The 19258-nt window shown below is 43.1% G+C and overlaps 1 protein-coding gene across 5 annotated transcripts in view; it reads right to left on the bottom strand.

The window, feature by feature from the left end:
* ZEB1 (zinc finger E-box binding homeobox 1) overlaps positions 1 to 18942 on the bottom strand; it is a 102446-nt gene extending 83504 nt beyond the window's left edge. For 4 of the 5 annotated variants that reach the window (XM_054390176.1, XM_054390177.1, XM_054390175.1 and 1 more), the window contains exon 1: positions 18879 to 18936. In XM_054390176.1, the coding sequence (XP_054246151.1) occupies positions 18879 to 18936 (58 nt within the window). Of the gene's footprint in view, positions 1 to 18878 lie in introns of all 5 variants that reach the window. The other variant, XM_054390178.1, reaches the window with a different exon arrangement.
* Positions 18943 to 19258: the final 316 nt, after the last annotated feature.

The following is a 19258-nucleotide window of genomic DNA, read 5'->3' on the forward strand; positions in this document are numbered from 1 at the left end:
CAAGTTGACCCCAGGCTTTGTTCTTTCCCTCCAAGCACATTCAGTGAAAAGGTCTAAACACACATCTGATTTGACAAGCATTCAGATTGACAAAGAACATGGTGAAAGTGAAATCATACTTGGGGCATTCATGGGTCCCTATGTCAAAGGTCATTCAGCAGCATTTCAGCTGCTTCTAGCTAGGATTTAAAATAAACTAGTTTAAACTCCTATTGCCACAGACACCGACATACAGTTTGTGCCAGCCAAGAATATTTCTTAGCATTTTGAAGCAAAATTCAACTCAAGAGATAATATAAATTCTGGACAAACATTTAATCCTCACAGCTGGAACCATCATACCTAGAAAAGATGAGCAATTTTCTTTTTTAGCCAGATTCTTAATGTCAACTCATGTAAGTCATCTGCAAAATATTCAATTATTATTAGAAAGTCTGAACAAGCATTTATATGCCTTCACACTTTAAAAAGTAAACCACAGTTTTTTCTACCTAACTAAAGTTTGATCAGCTGATTCAAGTAGAAAAAGTCACACTTAAGTCACTTAGCTAAACCAGAGAGCTCAAAAAGCTTTAATGAATAACTTTTCATTGATGTTCTCAGTTTATCAAACATTATTTGAGTATTCCAGCCTTCATTAAATACATTTGAAGAAGGTGCTTTAGAAACTACCTTGGATCAGTAGTATCAGGCTAGACAGCTTCAGGGCCATGAAAAGTAAGGGAGCAGCAACTGAAAACCTTCTGAGAAATAACAGTGCAGGCAAAACAAATGTATTCTCCCAAAGCCTTTGTGAAGCTTGCTTTAAGCTACAGGCAGCACAGTGGTAAGCCCAGCTGTCGATTCAGCAAGCTGCAAGACTGACACTCCAAAACAGGTCACAGTTCAGCAAACGAGTTGTTGTTTGTTTTTACTGCAGATGAAGAGATCTCCTCGCTGCAAAGTGGCATTTCCGAGGCAATGCTTTCCTAGGAACAACCATATGCCTTTATATATTACAAATAACAAAGCAGGTTGCCACCAGCAGATCTCAGTAGACTTCCTTACTGGTGAAAATTGTAAATCTCATTTTATTCCAGGAGGAGGCTTCACATAAGGATGCCACAGCTGGCAAGCAGGTATGTTTCTGTTGCTTTGTTAGCAACTCAGACTTCCCCAAGTTCATAGATTCATAGAACGACTTGGATTGGAAAGGACCACCCTGGTTCCAATCACCCTGCCATGGGCACAGACACCTCCCACTAGCCCAGGTTGCTCAAGACCTCATAAAACATGGCCTTGAACACTTCCAGGAAGAGGGCACTCACAACCTCCCCGGGCATTCTATTCCAGGTCTCAGCACTCTCACTGTAGAGAATTTCTTCCTAATATACAGCCTAAATCCCCCCCACCTTCAGGCTTCAATCTGTTCCCTCTAGTTCTATCACCACAAGCCCTTGTAAAATGTAAAACGTCCCTCCCCAATTCTCCTGTAGCCCCCTTCAGGTACTGGAAGGCTGCTCTAAGGTTCCCTCACAGCCTTTTCTTCTCCAGGCTGAACAGCCCCAACTCTCACAGCATGTCCCCACAGGGGAGGTGCTCCAGCCCTCTGATCAGTTGAAGGGTAGGACATCAACACTTCCCACTACTGCCCCTAGCTTCTATGCCAAAGTATTTTGAGTGCATCTGCCAAAAAGCAGCCTTTACTCCTTGAGGCTTCCAGCAAAGCCATACAGTTTGGTAATGACAGGCAAAGGACCCATTACTGCTACTCAAGGAAGTAGCAAGACAGCCTGTGTTTAGTGGGATGTGTGCCATTAGCCAACAGGAATTAGTTGCATTACATGCTCCCATACATTCAGACATCAGTTTAAATAACCTTTGGGCAGAAGACAGCCTTTATCCTTTTTGACAAATAGGAAAAAACCTCTCAAGGAAGCACAAAACGTGCTTGCTCTTTTTAGCTAAGGAAATAGGCCCTCAGACTTCAAGATGCCCAGTATGACTTCTTCATCCACACCCCTTCCCCACAAATAACTAAGAAACCAGAAGACAGAATATTTTGTTTGGGACCTCTCCTGCCTAAATGGACACCCACAAGTAAGAGGCTTTCCATGAGCATCCCACCTGCAGAAACAGAGAAAAACACCCAAAACATGAACACGTTTTTCAAGGGGTTAGGACAAGAGAGATTACTAAAAAAAAAGTTTGTTCTTCCTCACACGATACTACAAGGAGAACAACAGATCTCACAAGGCAAGGCAGGCCTTGCTTCTGCTCCCTTCTGTCCCCAAGTGGAAACAAAGCACTTTGCTTTCCTAATGACTGGCAGGTCATGCTCAGGACATGGAAAGCCTTCCATTCTATCATGCTGTGTAAACAAATAGATTCATCATGTTGGTGCAGTTGCTTACTAGTTTTAGAATATTCTAAATTCTGTAGATAGCTGTGATAGCTACCAGATAGTGTAGGACTCTGTGAGGTGTAGAAGATTAAAAAAACAAAACCCATCAAAGGTATTGAATAGGTTATCACCAGCAGCATCCAAGGCAGTGGCATCAAAGTGCTTTTGGCTGTGTGGTTCTCCAAAACACTCTTGCAAAAAAAGGAAATCTAAGGGCAAGCACATGTGAAGGAATATGTAAGATTTGGAACATATGCTTCCTCCAGAACAGAGCTTGATACTCCTTGTTCGCATACTACAGGCTGATCTGCTGGGGATTACATGTCAATCTTTGAATACCTTGCAAAGAGTTCCCATCCATTACACAGTGCCCACTGAAGCACTCTGTGATAGGCACAGAGGTTCTACAGAATTGCTCTAAGAAACCTGAACCACCTATTATTACAGCAGAGATAATAATAACCCTTATTTATGCTCAAAAACATAGTTTTGACCTTTTTTAGTAAGTTGGGGGTGAGGGGGTTGTTGTTGTTTTGTTTTTTTTTTTTCCTTCTCTAAACTAGTCTTGCATAAAAGAGGATGGAGAAGAAAGGAGATGAAAATACACTGTAGCCCTGCATATCTTAAAATCATTAAGTTCCTGTAGAGCTAGATGAGATAAGCACAGCAGAGTTCACTACCTCATCCAGGAGGGAGAACAACATTGTACTGAGGCCTTTAACTTCTTGTAAGAACTACCAGATAAGGAAAAAGCATGAAGCTTTTTAATATTTGTCTGTGAAATAGATCTAAGAGACTCTTCCTCAGAATTCTTCAGAGGATTCATGGAGATTCCTCAAAACTGGAGTCACCAGGGTTCACACAGGGCCTGCACAGGCTTGTACCCTCCAGACATATCATTCTGTGCCAAACACTGCACCTTCATTTGTACAAATCCTTCTGTGATTTCATAGTTTGTAGATTACACACTTTACAAAGGAAACATTAAGGTCTCGCCTCCTCCTCACTACAATTAGCAAATAAAAGACAATTTGTCCACAGGAAGTTTTAAAATCCTTTGTTCTTTGAGTTAAATGTAGTGGTACACTGAATTGGTTATCTTTTAAACCTGAAAATATGGATTTCCAGGTTTGAGAGTTCTCCCCCACACCACCTCAGGCACTCCATAGCTCTGCAGCTGGTGGTCATAATTGTGTCCTAAACTTGGGATTCCAAGTCTGCTGCATTAGTACTTGCCAACAAGAAATTAATAGAGTGATATTTTTTAAATATCAACTCAAAAGATGTTAGAATTGAAAGATAAACCTGTTTATTAGTGCTAGGATTATATTTTACTACTGTATTTTTAAACACAAAACCTCAATCCCACTAGTTAACTAAATGCTTATTTTCAAGCCATCAAAGACCCTGTTAAAGTTCTCAAAAGCTCCTGACTTCAGTGAATTTGTCCAAAAGGGACATTTGGAAATAGTCTGCAGCTTGCTCAGTCAGACTGACATACTATATCATTTGACATACCGTATCACTTGCCAATGATTAAGAGCAATCACACACCTTTAGGAAGCAAGAACAGTACATTCCCCTTCCCCTCATGGCATACCACAACACAAGACTTTTATAAATGTTTGGAATAATTTAATCACTGATGCTTTCATACCTTCCTCATACCTGCACTCCAACTTTCCTCATATCAACCAGCTACTCCTCCACTGTAGTCTCAATATCACAGAAAGCAGCAAATAAAACTGAGTGCCAAAAGAGTCATTTTCCCCCTATTACTTAAATACCTTTAAGGTAACAAACCGTTTCCTACGTTTTCTTGTGGTTGAGAGAAGCTGAGATTTCAAGTGTTTCACTTTGTCTCTGGTATTCTGTAGCTTCCCAAATCCGTCTGAAAGCCATCACGGCACAACACCGTAGCCAGGTCAGACCAAGGCAGCAACACCTCTCTCAGTATGATGTCCAATTATAAAAATGACATAAAAGACATAACTAGTTCTAGATTTTAATTCATATTCATAAATCTGACTTCTCTATACTGCATTAATGTATAACATCCTACTTTCAGTAGTGCCAGTTCGGGCACAGATGAGGAAAGAGTTGTAAAACAGGAAGCTCCCTCCTTCCCCCATAAGAGAGCCTGCTTATTTTCACTCAAATGTCTTTCAAATCAGCCACCAGTGACTGCAGAAACTCGTGCCTCCCTACTGTAAACCACAGCAAGCACGTGGAGCAAGGAAAGAGAAGAGGCTAAAAACCCCACAGATCCTCTCTTAATAAACTAGCCTGGAATGGATTTTAGTTGTCACCATCCACAGACTACCCACTGTTAGAGGTAGTTAACTAAGCTTTTGTTTTATTACAGGCTTCAGTCAAAAGCAGCTACAGTCTTCAGTGCCATAAAAAGCTCATATGAGCACAGAAACAATTCTGAACTGCAAAACAAAAGTGTATGTAAAGTGAATTAATCCTGCTGTCAAGGGAGAAGCACCTGCAGAGCTCTGTGCTACAACCAATCTCAAAATCGCTCTCAGCTGTCTCTTTTCTGGGTGGGGAGGGAGGATGTGTGTGTGTCAGACTTCACTAGGGGAGAGGAAGAGAAAGAAAGAAGCACACACGAAGTACACATTTTGAGGTAGGGTTTTCCCTTAGGGGCAATCAATCTAGGAAGCTGGGGAAGAGGTGGTGTGGCAGCTAAAAGGAGAACTTGAAGGGACACAATCCATGCAATGCATGGAATATATATCCAGAACAGCCAAGTGAGATCTGGCAGCAGCTGACTGAATGAGAAAAACACCACAAAGGTTACTCAAAGAGTATTCTAGTTTTATTTATGACAGTTTGCAATGTTTACATTTTGCTGCTGAAGCATAAATTTCCAGAGTCCACATCGGTTATATGCATCCACATTGACACACTGAACCAACTCACAACAAGACAGATTAAACCAAATGCAAGTTAAGAGGTTTCTTTAAAATTAAGAATATTAGGACAAGTTTTGCATGATTTAACAATTCCTCCATTGCTTTTATACTGACATGTCAGACAGTTTGGAAGCCCATGTTTACGAGAAGCTGTCTTCATTTTCCAAGCAGATGCAATCCAGGAAGATCCTCCATTTAGTACAAATGAATGCAGTATTTCTTTTTTTCTGGAGAGCAACTTTTATGGAACTTGTATTCCAGAAAACAAACAAATCTTTAAAGCTGTAAATGGAAGTTAGAGTAGGTTTAGACTAGATCTTAGAAAGTAGTTCTTCAGTATGAGGGTGGTGAAACTCTGCAATAGGTTGCCCAGAGTGGTTGTGGATGCCCCACTCCCTGAAGGTGCTTAAGGCCAGACTGGACAAACCATTGAGCAACCAAGACTAGTTGAAGTGTCCTTGCCCATGGCAGAAGGGTTGGAGTAGATGATCTCTGAGGTCCCTAAGCCATTCTATGAAAACAAGGGCAGCCACTACTGCTTATGGACACAGTAAACTAGAGAATTGAGAGGGCTTTTTTTAAACACCAGGTTCTTATAGTGGCTAAGTACAGCTATCAAAAATCTTGATAGGATTCCTAGTCATTTATCCTGCTACTGTATGTCTGCACACAGACTTGTGGCTCTGCTTCATCCAATTCACTACAGCTTCATAGTTTATATCCTACTCTAACAGGATCTTCTGTCTCAGTCAGTCACGTTTCTGGCCCAATTTCCTTCAAAACTCTATTAGCACATCTTCCAAAAGATTTAATAAACCAAACACTTCTGCAGGGCCAATTATATAATCCTGTAACTAATCAAAACATTAGAAATATAAAAAAAAAAAAAGTATGTGTGTGGCAAGTGGTGTCCCCCAGGGATCGGTACTAGGTCCAGTTTTGTTCAATATCTTTATCAACGACCTGGATGAGGGCATTGAGAGTACCCCCAGCAAGTTCTCTGATAATACAAAACTGGGGGGGGTTGGCTGACACCTGTCAGGCTGTGCAGCCATCCAACATGACCTGGACAGGCTGAGAGCTGGGTGCTGGCAAACCTCATGAGGTTTAATGAGGACAAGTGCAGGGTCCTACATCTGGGGAGAAATAACAACAGCACCAGGACAGGTTAGAGGCTGTCCTGCTGGAAAGCAGCTCCACAGAGAAAGACCTTGGAGTGCTGGTGGACAGCAAGGTCTCCATGGAACAACAATGTGCTCTTGTGGCCAAGAGAGCAAATGGGATCCTGGGATGTATCAATAAAGGTGTGTCCAGCAGCGCTAGGGAAGTTCTTCTACCTCTCTACTCTGCCCTGGTGAGACCACACCTGGAATACTGGGTCCACTTTTGGGCTCCCCAGTTCAAGAGAGACAGAGACCTGCTGGAGAGAATCCAACAGAGAGCCATGAGGATGATTAGGGGACTTGAGCATCTCCCTTATGAAGAGAGACTGAGATCCCTGGGGCTGTTTAGTCTGGAGAAGAGAAGACTGAGAGGGGATCTGATCAATGTCTATAGGGGTGAGGGGTGGGTGTCAAGTGGAGGGGGCCAGGCTCTTTTCAGTAGTATACAGTGATAGGACAAGGAACAATGGGTTCAAACTGGAACATAGAAGATTCCACCTCAACATGAAAAGGAACTTCTTTGCAATGAGGGTGACAGAGCCCTAGAACAGGTTCTCCAGGGGGGTTGTGGAGTCTCCTTCTCTAGAGACTTTCAAAACCCACCCGGATGCATTCCTGTGTGGACTATCCTAGGTGATCCTGCTCTGGCAGGAGAGTTGACCTGATGATCTCTTGATGTCCCTTCCAACCTCTGATATATAAAAGAAAAGAAAAACCAACCAAACACACACCTGCATGGTAAAACAAAACTGAGCCCTCATGCTATCACTCCCTCCTTTCCCCACATACACATAGAGCAACCAGGAACAGTAAGTAGTACATCATCCATTTAGCTCCTCGTTTTCCTGCTGGAAGGTAGGATCTACAGCACTACACTGTAAAGCACCTAGGAATACCTTTGACAGTTGGAAAAAAAAAATTACGTTTATTTTACACTCATTAACACAACCATAAACCAAAGGCTACTCTCTCCGTCTCCCCAATACAGATATCCTCCATGGCAGGCTTGTCATTTTTTGCTTTATAATGGAGTCATTTTATTGCATCCAAGAAGCCTCAGGCATTTTGTACAGCCCATTACTCTTTGCTGCCCACATTCAGATGGCTAATCTGCTATCAGCCAGAAGCTTGACAGACAAAAGGAAAAGGCAGGAAAACAGCACACATGGTTGCGTGCACACGCACACACACTTCAGCTACAAAGTGCTTTGAGAGTAGACCCAAGAATCAACAAGGCACACATTTGATTGCAGGCCTATTTAATGCTTCTGTGGTTGAAAGAAGACAATGTGGCTAGAGAGACATTAAAAAAAACAACAAACAAGCCAACAACAAACAAACAAACAACAAACCAGGCTTAATTAGGATGCCTATTAAGATACATTAAGACACAAACCTGGAAGGCTTTACTTAGTGAGCATCTTGGAACTTCAAAAGTCACAAGCATCCTTCTAGTCAGAGGATTTGCTATAAAAGACCTTCAAAATGCTTTAAAAATATTGGCAAAAGTTAGATGAAATAAGGGCTATGTTTATAAGCAATTATAAACTATGAGAACAAGACATTTGGCAAGCTGTCAATTTCAGCACTTCTGTTTTCCTACTTGCTCTGAAAAGAACTCAGATTTACTTAAAAAGTTGTATATACTTTTCTATATCTCAAACTACTGTGACATTGTAAATCTGCAAGCACAAATGCAGTGAAATGATTTGCATAGCATACTGCATAACAAGGAGCTTTTTGATTATTTTTAAAGCCATTGGAGTAATTAAGTGGAGAAGGCTTCTAGCTTCATATTAAAATATAGAAAATGCCCATATTTGCTGGAGTTCTTAACTAACTTATTTTGTTCTGGTGGAGAGCATCTCAGCAGCCACAGGCAGTGCTGGCCATAATATTTTTAAAGCATCACAGCCACAGCAACAGTTTGCATTAAATATATGGTAAGAATTTTCTGTCGGGATTACAAACCTCTGCTATATGCATTGTCTGTTTGTCCTTTGCAGCTGGAAAGATAAAATTGTCCCTCGAGTGAACAGACTAAGAGAAACAGAAAGTCTGCCACTAGTTCTAGTCACTCACATGCTGAGGTACAAACCTGGCTCATCTTTATAAGTCATGTCTCTCCATCGTGTCACTACCACATCAGCTATGCAGGCTGATCCCTCTAGGCAACGATTAATCACATGGTGAAACAGAGAACTATGGCATGTTGGACTGCATTCTGTGTCACTTGAACTATTTCCCTTTTCCTATGCTGCAACTACCTACACAATTTTGCTCCTCATTTCTGTTTATTATTCCACTTCCGTGCAGAAAGTGTCTCCCAACATTTTGACTGAAATACAGAACTGATGCTATCTTACTTCCACTACTTATTGTACAAGATATTTAGGGGTTTAGGAATAAAATATGGCAGTCAATTTAAAATCTGGGAAAAAATACAAGGTATGCCTTACCATGAATAGTCTTTTCCACTTAGTCTCTGTAGTTTTAATATCATTATAACACTGTTAAGAACAACAGAAGTTTAGCTTGTGTGACTACAGGGAGCATTCAAGGCAGCCTAAGAAGATAAAATGATTTGATACAACTATACATGTGTGTGTCTACAAAACAAATTCCTACTGTAAATGCAAATTAATTCTCAGAGCTAAAATATATCAAGACAGGTTATTATAACAAGTTGTCCAGCAATCTGCTCCTACCTAAAACTTAAAATTATCAAGAACACTATTTTCTTCTTGTCTTTGAGTCACAGAAGCTCTGAAATCCCCTGCAAGTCTTGTCCTGCAGGATGAGTACTTCTCCCCTTCTGTGGCCATCTGCAGCAGCTCCTCAACAGCAGCACCATCCCTGGCCATACTCTGTAACCTTATCTTTCTCTCCCACATGTACAAGGTAAGAGGGGAAAAAAGAAATACTACATTTGCATATGTAATTATGGGGTAGCTCAGTAGTGAACAAAAAATTACTGGAAGTTGAGAACAGATATGCCTGACGACCACACCTTAGTATTTCAAATGAAAATGCTTTGCAAGGAAGGGGAAGGGACAGCAACAGGGAAGGAAGCCAGTCATTACAGCTCCAAATCTGCTTCAAAGTCCTTACTCACTACCTCATGCTCTTTGTGGGGCCTACTGTACCTAGGTCCTTCCTATGAACAATCACATAAGAATGAAACCAGTAGTAAGTGACTAGTTCTATTTCACTTGAATTTACTGCATAGCTGTCCCAGAAATAGTAGGAAAGAAAGGAAAAGCTATGGAAAGACAAACAAAACAGGACAGAAGACTGAACAGGTTACAGATTCTGCACCTCCTTTTATAGTCTAAATTCCACATAACTTACAGTAGATAATATGTAGGATACTAAGAAAGAATAAAATGGACTAGAAGGTAGGAAGAAGGAAAATTTAATGCACACCTGAAATGACACAAAGCAGAAATTCCTCCAGGCATTGAAAAAAAACTGTTTAAAAACAAATGTATTGAGGAAAAAAAAAAGGACAACTCCTCTCCCTTACGTTTCTGAGCATTAACAAAAATTGTTAGACTGGGAGAGAGGGAAAGTGTTAAGAAAACAAAAAAAACCCCAACCTGCTTCTTTAGGTCAAATCTACCAGTTTAGCAAAAAGCAACCTAATCTCTGTAATTAAGGTCTGCTTTTTCTGTTCTTTAGATTGCCCTTTTTCAGGTGGAATAGATTTCCCCAGGCCTTTTTCCATCATGCCACATTTGTGAGGTTTTGTAATTCCATTTTGCTTTCACCCATATACAGTCTGTGGACAGATGTCTCTACAAAATGGAACAGAAAACTGCCCTCAGTGTCTGTCAGTGAAAATGAGAAGGAATGCTTGCTGAAATAACACAAGCACCTCATATCACAACAACTGAAGGTGTTCCCTAGTGTTACTGGCCCAAGTAGCATTTGATCTCAACAAGAACAGGCACACGAGTTCATAAGTAAAGATATTCTCTACCACACCACTCTTTTAACACCTTTATTTCAAACACTGTACATAAAAGTCACTCTCAGCATCACACTGAAAGGCCAAGTTTATCATCTTGCCAGCTCCTCCAACGTTCCTGATCTAACTTGACTTGTGTGAAGCCCAAAACACTTCTTGAGTTCTTAGAAACACAGAGGCTATCTGCATGAAGTCCAAAAATGTACTTAAAAGAAGCACATAATACTATGCAGATAGTTAATCAGTTAAGGAAGAGTTGTTCCTTTTCCTTCTGATATACTCCAATATCATATGGGGGTCTTGAAAGTTGAAAACAGTCATTTTGCACATCCTTTTACTCAAGAAGGGCTACTGTTTGTACTAATTTGTACTAACAGATCCTAACTGGATAGGATGAAACGTCAGCACAAGACAGAATTTATGGTTTTTTTACCCTCTCCTCAGTCATAACTGAGCCCCCTAACATATCTGGAAGAACACATTCATCATTGGACATGTTCACTTGCTTTACATAGTTCTGCAAAACCAGGATAGATGGAACACAGTGAAGGCAGAGCAACAAGGGAGATGCCACCAAACAGAAAGCAAACATTTGTAAGGGAAGCAACAAAGGATTCCAGTTTTCAGGTTTTAACCTTTGGGTGACAGCAGTTGTTAACCAAACTGCTTTGCAACAACGGGGGTAAAGTCCTCACATCAAGGAGACTGTGACAGCTGGGAATGACAGCTGAAAAGGAGAGAACTGAAACAGGCTGCTTTCAAACAGTACTGACTTCTCAAAGATGAGAAAGTGTATTTTTAGTTAACTTCTGTTGCTCTGAAAAAAGCATGTTAAAATAAAAGATACAGTTACAGTAATAGCATCAGAAACAAGCACATAGCGAGGCAAAGGTAAAATAAAATAAATAATGATTTCTTCCCTACTTGGAGTACCTTTAGGGACAAATGTACAAGTTTAAAGAATCCTGTTTAATATGTTCAGCACTAACCAAATGTGAATCGCTGCCTGGCTGCTCCACACAAAGATACAAACTTAACGAGGTTCTTCTTTCTGCTCTACCACCACCTATCCTCCTAACATATGAATGTAAGCTGTCAGGCACTCACACAAGGAAATCAGATGTATAGGCTCAGATACAGGAAGAGAAGACTCATTACATACATCTTTACTGCCTGAACGGGGCTTACATACTGTGGTGAAGGGGGTAGTATTTTTCTCAGCAGCACTGAAACAGATTTATAAAGCTATGCTGTAGTCAGTATCTGTCAGCTCCCAACTCTTCTTGATTCTGCTGCCCATTTTCCTCAGCTGTCACACAAGACTTACTTACCTATGCAAGAACAGGACAAATAGGTTATGAAATAAACCGCAGCTCAACACAAAAGGAAAACTGAAAATAATCCTAGCCTTTCTTTAAAAGAGGGGGGGGCAAGCTGCAAGTGTGAACAGGTTTTAAAAATATCAAACTTCTGTTACTCTTTCCAATAACCTAAAATAAGACAGCAGGCATTAGCCAGAAAAGTTAACCAAGACTCAGAAATACCTGTGCAATTGAAAACTATAGCTCAATAAATTGACACAGTTGGAATATAAGAGGCAATGACTTAGAGGGTTAAGAAACTTGTAACATACAAGCAGAAAGCATTACAGAAACACAAAACCCTCTTACAGAATCCCCCAATGATTCCAATGTTTCAAGGCATCATCTAGCTACTTCCCAGTGTGATCTTCTCATACAACCAACCAGGACCTAGATTCACTGCTCTCTGGAAAGCCACCAAGGTGCATTAAAAATAAGGTATCAAATCTCCAGTGAGAAGCAGAACACTCCCTTCCCCTATTCCAGCCTCCCTCCTTCCCACACACGCTCTTTGCCCTTGTCCATAACTTCTGTCCGCTCATACACATATCTTTTCACTCTCCATGGTGTAACTGGGGATTTTGTTGATTGTTTGCTGCTGGTTTTTTTTTTTGTTTAGTTGGGTTTGTTTAAATTACTGAAGATCTCAAACACTATTTACTTCAACAAGGTGTCCCTACCATAGCTGACCTATTGCACTGCCTGTTGACTAGACCTAACCACACATCCTCACTAATGAAGCTACCAGATTACCCTTCCCACCTGCCTTACCCCACACTGCCCAGGCCTCCCAAGCAAGAGCATCACCCACCTGCACCCAGAGCCACTTCCCGCATGGCTCTGTCTTAGCAACAGCAGCCCCCTGTGACAAACAGTTGCAGTGGTAAAACCTAAACTAGCCACATGTTTGTCCCAATCAAGCAGACTTTATAGACCCAACATTTATGTATTTCTGGGGGGAATTTGTTTTAAGGAGAACTTAATGCTTTTACATTTACCTAGAAATCATTTCCAAATACCAGAAATAACAACTACATGCTGAGACTCCTCTTTAGTTGTTACTGTCCCAAGAAAACCAATATCTAATTACATAATTTGTGCTCAGATATTAACCTCTAAGAAAAAAAAACAGTCCTCAAAACACCCCACACATCAGAGTAGGGATATTTGTGTTAACAGTGTAGGTCTTAAACCAACTCCCTCCTGTTGTGTTTTGCTTCTGTTTATGTATACATGGCTGAACTTGAGAGTTGGGAATGTAATAAACACAAGAAGACAAAATACTACTTCTCCAGCACATCATTACATCAACATTGATCATGCAGACAGGAAGCATCACCAGTGAAGATACTGTCTCAATACCATCTAAAAATTGGCTGAAAACTGAGGGTTGCACAGCACCACTTGTTAGCCGCAAGTAAAAGTATTTCAAGACAATACATATGAAAAAGCTTCATTACTTAAAACTGAAAGGAACAGTAAACTGCTCAATGATAAATCTGTTCTTTCTCTTTAAGGCTCAAGACCAGGACAAATGTAAGGGTAGTCTCAAGGATTAAAAATGGATTGAACTCAGTCTTGCTATGGACTTCCTGTGTGACCTTGGGTAAGTCACTTGAGAATTTAGTTCTCAAAAATAACAGGCCCATTATAGCTGCCAGAATGAAGCACCAAAGTTTCTGAGACTGCAGATGCAAGCCAGGTCCTGTGCTTACTTGCCTGGAACAGCAAAGATCCTACCTGGTGAGCTCTTTTTAAAAAGGTAGGTAAGTATGGCCAGAACTTCAGGAATATTGTTATTAAGCACTTGAGAGTTCATCTGCAACTGCACTTTGAAAATTGCTATGAAAGCCTACATAAACCCAGTTAGTTCTGTTTTCAAGCTCTTGTTTTGAATATTTGTGTGAAACCTATCACCAGCAGAATCTTTAGGATCTCCAGAGATGCAGTATGTAGTGTTAAATATCAGATTTACAGTCAACAAAGCATATTGTATCCTTAATCAGCTTGCAATATCAATTAGCTAGTTTTGGAAATGACTACAAACAGCTAATGAGTTGAAAGCTATGAGCTTATATTTTTGGTAAATAATAATGACTGACTGTTCAAGAAGAAATTCGTAAGAGCCATTTGGCTAAATGCTGTCATTCCAGCAGTTTCCTTGTAATAGAGAGCACTTGCTCAGGGGAAAAAAAAAAAACTGTTAAAAACTGAGAATCAAAAAGCCCACAAGCCAAGCTTCACAGAGGTTGGCTTGATTTCTTTAACATAGTAACACTGTCCCACGCATGTTAAAAATGTCTGCCATCCCTCCCTGGCATTTTAAACCCTATTAAAACAGATGTTTCCACATGAAGAAAGGAATGGCACTGACTTTTATGTTAGACTACTCCAGCCTCTCCCACCACCATGGTAAAACTTCCTAAGAAGAACAGACAGGTTGCTACCACCACCTGAGTCCCAGCAGAGAAGGAGACAGAAGAGCCCTGTGGGACCCCTTCACCCTTCACTGATGATGGAGAGCAGGACCCTAAAGTCAGCAATGCCATCAGTAACTGGACCAGTCACAAAGCCCAAAGCCCATAGAAAGACTCAGTGGGCACAAATATACAACGTTACAGTAAAACATGCAACAGAAAACCTGGGCTGAGTCCACAGAAATCAAATTATCACACTTCTAACAACAAAAAAATGTTTCAATCTGAGTAACTTCTCTGCTAGGGAAGCCCATGTCAGAGGGAAAGTGTCATCAACTGTTTCAGCAGCATGTTTACCAGAGTCATATGAGCAAAGAAACCAGTTTCAGGCAACTAATCACCTTAAAAAAGCACCTCTGCCTCTGGTAGCTAATTACTTCAAAACACTTTACAACTGTTAAAACAACAAACACAGATTACCCAGAGAAAAATGAAGATACAATGACATTTTTAACTGCCTTCCTATTATATTTCAGTAGTTAACGTTAAAACAGAACTATAATTTGTTTATATGACAGAAGATTTCCTTGGACTCAAACAGTTAATGCAGTTGTCCATGTAGACCTTCTCACTGTGCCTGGAATTTTAACTTGGGCTACATTCCTCAATTCCCAAATTGCAAGTTTAAATTAATGCTGGAGTGAAAACACAATACCTAGTGAAAAAGAAAAGAAGGGTGTGCAAAAGAAGACGGACACAGCAAGGAATGCTGTATCCCAGGCATCACTTACACCTGACATTCTGCCAGGAGTTAACACCTTGGAGCTAACAGAAATACACCACGCACTTGCCTTACTCAAAAGCACTTAACGATCTTCCTGCAGTCCTTTGCTTTGTAGCAGAACTTTATATGAAATTATTATTATGTAATAAACATAAAAAGAAAGGAAATCCAACTGCAAAGCAACTGAAATAGCACAAGTCAATCCATGTAACCTTTTGGTAAAGAACTCAGTTACCAAAGAGTAACAAAAATGCCTGCCTCATACCCTCTCCTCACACAGACCTGAGAGCATGTAGAATTCGCTCAGTTTCATGCATTCTTCTTTTTCCCCAGTAAACACACATCTGAAGAACAGAAGACAAACTTAGATTAATCTTTTTTGGAACATCACTATAAATTAGTACCTCTTTTTCCCCTTAAGTAAGGGAAGTTTTAAATATTTTGCTTGTTTTACTTTGTCCCATAGCATTGCTAAAGAACGTTACTTCTACTTTTGCTGTTTAATAAGAATTAAGAGAATGCTATAATATACATGAAAGAGGCTAAGAAAGCAACTAATGCTGGCCCTGTAAGCCAAAACAGAGTGAGAAAACCCCAACAAATGTTTGCTGATACTGAATCTATTTAAAAGACCACACAGGATTTGCATAGTGTGGCAATTCAGATGACTGGCCAAAATCACACCCCTCTTTTATCCTCCTCATTGCTCTATCAAAAGAGAAGGGGGAAAGGTAGAAAGAAACAGACTCTCAATGGGTGCTATGTCTCTGCTTTATCAGTATGGTGCTATCGTCCCAACACTTTGCTAACTCCTTTGCTGCAGCAGATGCTTTCATGTACTAGCCAGAAGTAAGGACAATGACACAGGACAGTTTTCTTCAGGTAGGGAAGTGCCAGATTTTCTTTTAATTGGAAGTTTTAATGGCAGTGCCAGTCGGCTCTGTAGAGGCCAGTAAACAAGGTAGAAAAAGAACCAGCTCCAGAATTAAGACAACCTTTCCAGCTACAGTTAACGCAGCAGGATGGCAGCCATAAGTTCTGGCCCACAAGCACAGGGAGAGAAAACCAAACCAAACCCAAAAGTTTACAGGAATAGCTGTGTTATATTTACCAACAGACAAACAGAAGTAAAGTTTGTAATAGAATAACTCCATGTCATAGCCCAGTATTATTAGCTGGTATACTGAATGCCAAGTGCAATCTCTGTCTAATAATCCCACATTCTGGGGGAAAGTGGGGGAAAAGGCAACTGGACCAGCACAAAATTGATTTAGTGTATACTACAAACAAGGCAGTTGCTGAAGCATCTCCTGTACAGGGATCTCTCTGACAGAAGATAACTCACCTGGAAGAGCAAAGCGCATTTAGAGATTTAGGAAATAAAAAAAACCAACCACAGTCTCACACTTATTTTAAATGTTAAAGGGTTAACATTGTTCTAGTCATTTTCTTTAGTAAACATTTGCAAGTCAAACATAAACCCACCGCTGAGAAATCTCTATTATCCAGAATCTATTATCTAACTGATCCTGATGCTTCACTGCACCATGACTTAAATAGGTTTTAATTCCTCAAAAATAGGAACCAAAACCTGCCTAAACCAATACACACTACTTGCTACATTGCAGAAACAGTTGACTCAGAGGCTTTTAATAATAAAATAGGTGCAGCAACGAGGTCTAAAAGTGATGAAGATTAAAAATACCTGGCATGATACCACGTCCTATACACCTTTTGTTTTCTGCAAGTGAGACATGCTGCAGACAAAATGTTTTGTGCTAAACAGCCTCAAATCTGGTTTTCTAATATTAAGCACAAAGGAAAAACACTGACAGCAAGTGTGGTAAATAAATCCCTCCCTTGAGAGAGAAACCAGCAGACAGGAGGGGGCTGACATGCATGCAGGAGAAAACTAAACACCATCTTTTTTTTTTTTTCTACCTGCACAAGTTGCCATTTGCTGCAGCGATTAAAAAAAAAATCTCTTTTCCCTGTTGATTTCAACAGCTAGGTTTTCACCAAATCTCTCTCTCAAGTCATCTGTTGATACGCTCGAAGAGTATGACAGTCATATCACCGGATCTTTAAGAGAAAAATCCATTTTCTTTCCTGTTCAGGTAAACATGTTTACAGCTCCTGCACAGACGCTGGGTGGTTCAGACTCACATGTCACACACATGTCGTCAGCAACAAGAAAAGCCCCTTTCTCTGATCATCAACATTTTTAATAAGGTAAAGAGAAGAGCACTTTGCAAACTTACCTTTAGCACAGCCCAATCATGAGCTAAACATAAATATTTACACTAGGACAAGGAATTAGTAACACGAGCGTGCAAACGAAAATACTTGCTAGCAAACGCACACGGCAATAATAAGAAAGCCCTCCTAAGTTCAGGGCAATCAAACCAACTCGTTAGCCCCTGGAAAGGCCGCTGTTTATCACCACGTTATGCCCGAAACAGTCAGGATTACAGAGGACAGGCACCGATCGTGACTCTGATCTATTTCGGAGACCGCTCGCTGCGTATGACAACATCTCGGATCGCAGGCGAAAGCCTTCCTATCTGTGACCCTGCACAGGAAATGCCACATACAACCTAAAATTGCCAAGGAAGGTTACAAAACCTCCTGCTCTGCACCCTATTGCGAGGAGTCGCTACGAGAACTACTTCTCCATTTTCCAGAAAATAAGTAGAGAGTGGGTGTTACGAGCGTTTTATTCCCCCTGCCGTGTACCTTCCAAACGCATCTTAAAGTAACACACGTACCAAAGAGGAAAAAAGCACACCACCAGCCCCACGGCAGCCCTGAAGTCTGAAATGTAAATGTAATTCCTTATATAGACTGCAGCAGTCGGTCACACACGCACGGAGAGCGGAGCGAGGGCCCCTGGCCAAACCGTTACCACCCATCATTATACAAACAGGTACCTCCGAAGCCAGAGGGAAGGCAAGAAACTTCACCGCCCGCCCCCGCCGCCCGGGAGCAGCCCTCCCTTCCCCACCGCCCCGGTGGGACCCAGGGCGGGGAAGCAGCGCGGCCGCCGCCGAGGACCAGCTCTCGGTGGGGAGGAGGTGGCGAAGGCGGCGAGCGGACGGCGGGGGCGCCGGCCCCCTCCCGCCGGCCCGGGGCGGCCGCGCCGCGCTGCCCCCGCGCGAATCGCTGCCTGCTGCGGCCACGGTGCCACCCCCACTGCCGGCAGCAGCGCTCCCCGGGTGTGCCCCCCTCCCCTTCCCCGGGTGGCTGCCGGAGTCCCCCACCACCGCCCCCCGAAAAGCGAGCGCCAGCCCTCCCCGTGGCGCCGGCCGGGAGAGAGGGGAACTCCGGCGAGCGACAGAGGGGCGCTCCCGGGCGGGCGGCGGGGCAATCCCGCCCGCGGGGCCGGGGCGAGGGGAGACGGGCGGGGAGGCCCCGCTCCGCCGGGGCGCGCAGGTAACAAGTTTCGGAGTTACGGCTGCCGAGGCCGGCCGGGCAGTGGAGGCTACCCCGCCGCTCCCCGCGGGGCTCGGTGTCCCCGCCCGGGCCGGAGGGCGGCGGCGCGGCCGGGGGGGGCCCCCCGAGCCCGCTCCCCGCAGCGGCGGCGGGGCGGTCGCGGGGCGTGTGGGGGAAGGCAGCGTGTAACGGTCCCGGACAGGCGGCGGAGTGCGGAGGCACCGCTAGGCGGAGGAGGGAGGCAAGCGGCGAGGCGAGGGAGGCACCAGGTAGCGGATATAACGGTGCGGAGGGAGCCGGGCTCCCGGCGAGGAGCGGCGGGGGAATTACTTTCGCGCCCGCCCAACCTCCCCCCTCCGCGCTCGGGACGGTTTTGCCCGGTCTCCGCCCCGGCCCCGCCGCCGCCCCAGCGCGGCCGGGCTGCTGCCCCGCGGGCTGACTGACCGTTATTGCGCCTCGGGTTCGCCTGCTTCCTGCGCTTACACCTGGGGCCATCCGCCATGATCCTCTCGCTTGTGTCTAAATGCTCCAGTCACCTCCTCCCCCGCCCTCCCCCCTCCCTCCCCTCCCCTCCCCCCCGGACCTGGTTTACGACACTGGGTGGTTTTACTTTTACATCACCTTCCTACACCTAGTGCTCGGCCGGAACCTTGTTGCCAGGGGAGACGGGCGCTTTACGGCAGGACGTTTGAACGGCGGCGGGGGAAAAGTTACGGCCGCAGGTACCGGGAGCGGCGGCCACGGCTGGCGGAGGCTCCGCGAGGTGGCTGCGGCGCCGCCCGGACATCCCCCGATCCGCCGCGGGCTGCGTCCCCCCAGCTTTT

The sequence above is a fragment of the Indicator indicator genome, chromosome 20 (genome assembly GCF_027791375.1).
Source record: "Indicator indicator isolate 239-I01 chromosome 20, UM_Iind_1.1, whole genome shotgun sequence".
Taxonomy (NCBI): Eukaryota; Metazoa; Chordata; class Aves; order Piciformes; family Indicatoridae; genus Indicator; species Indicator indicator.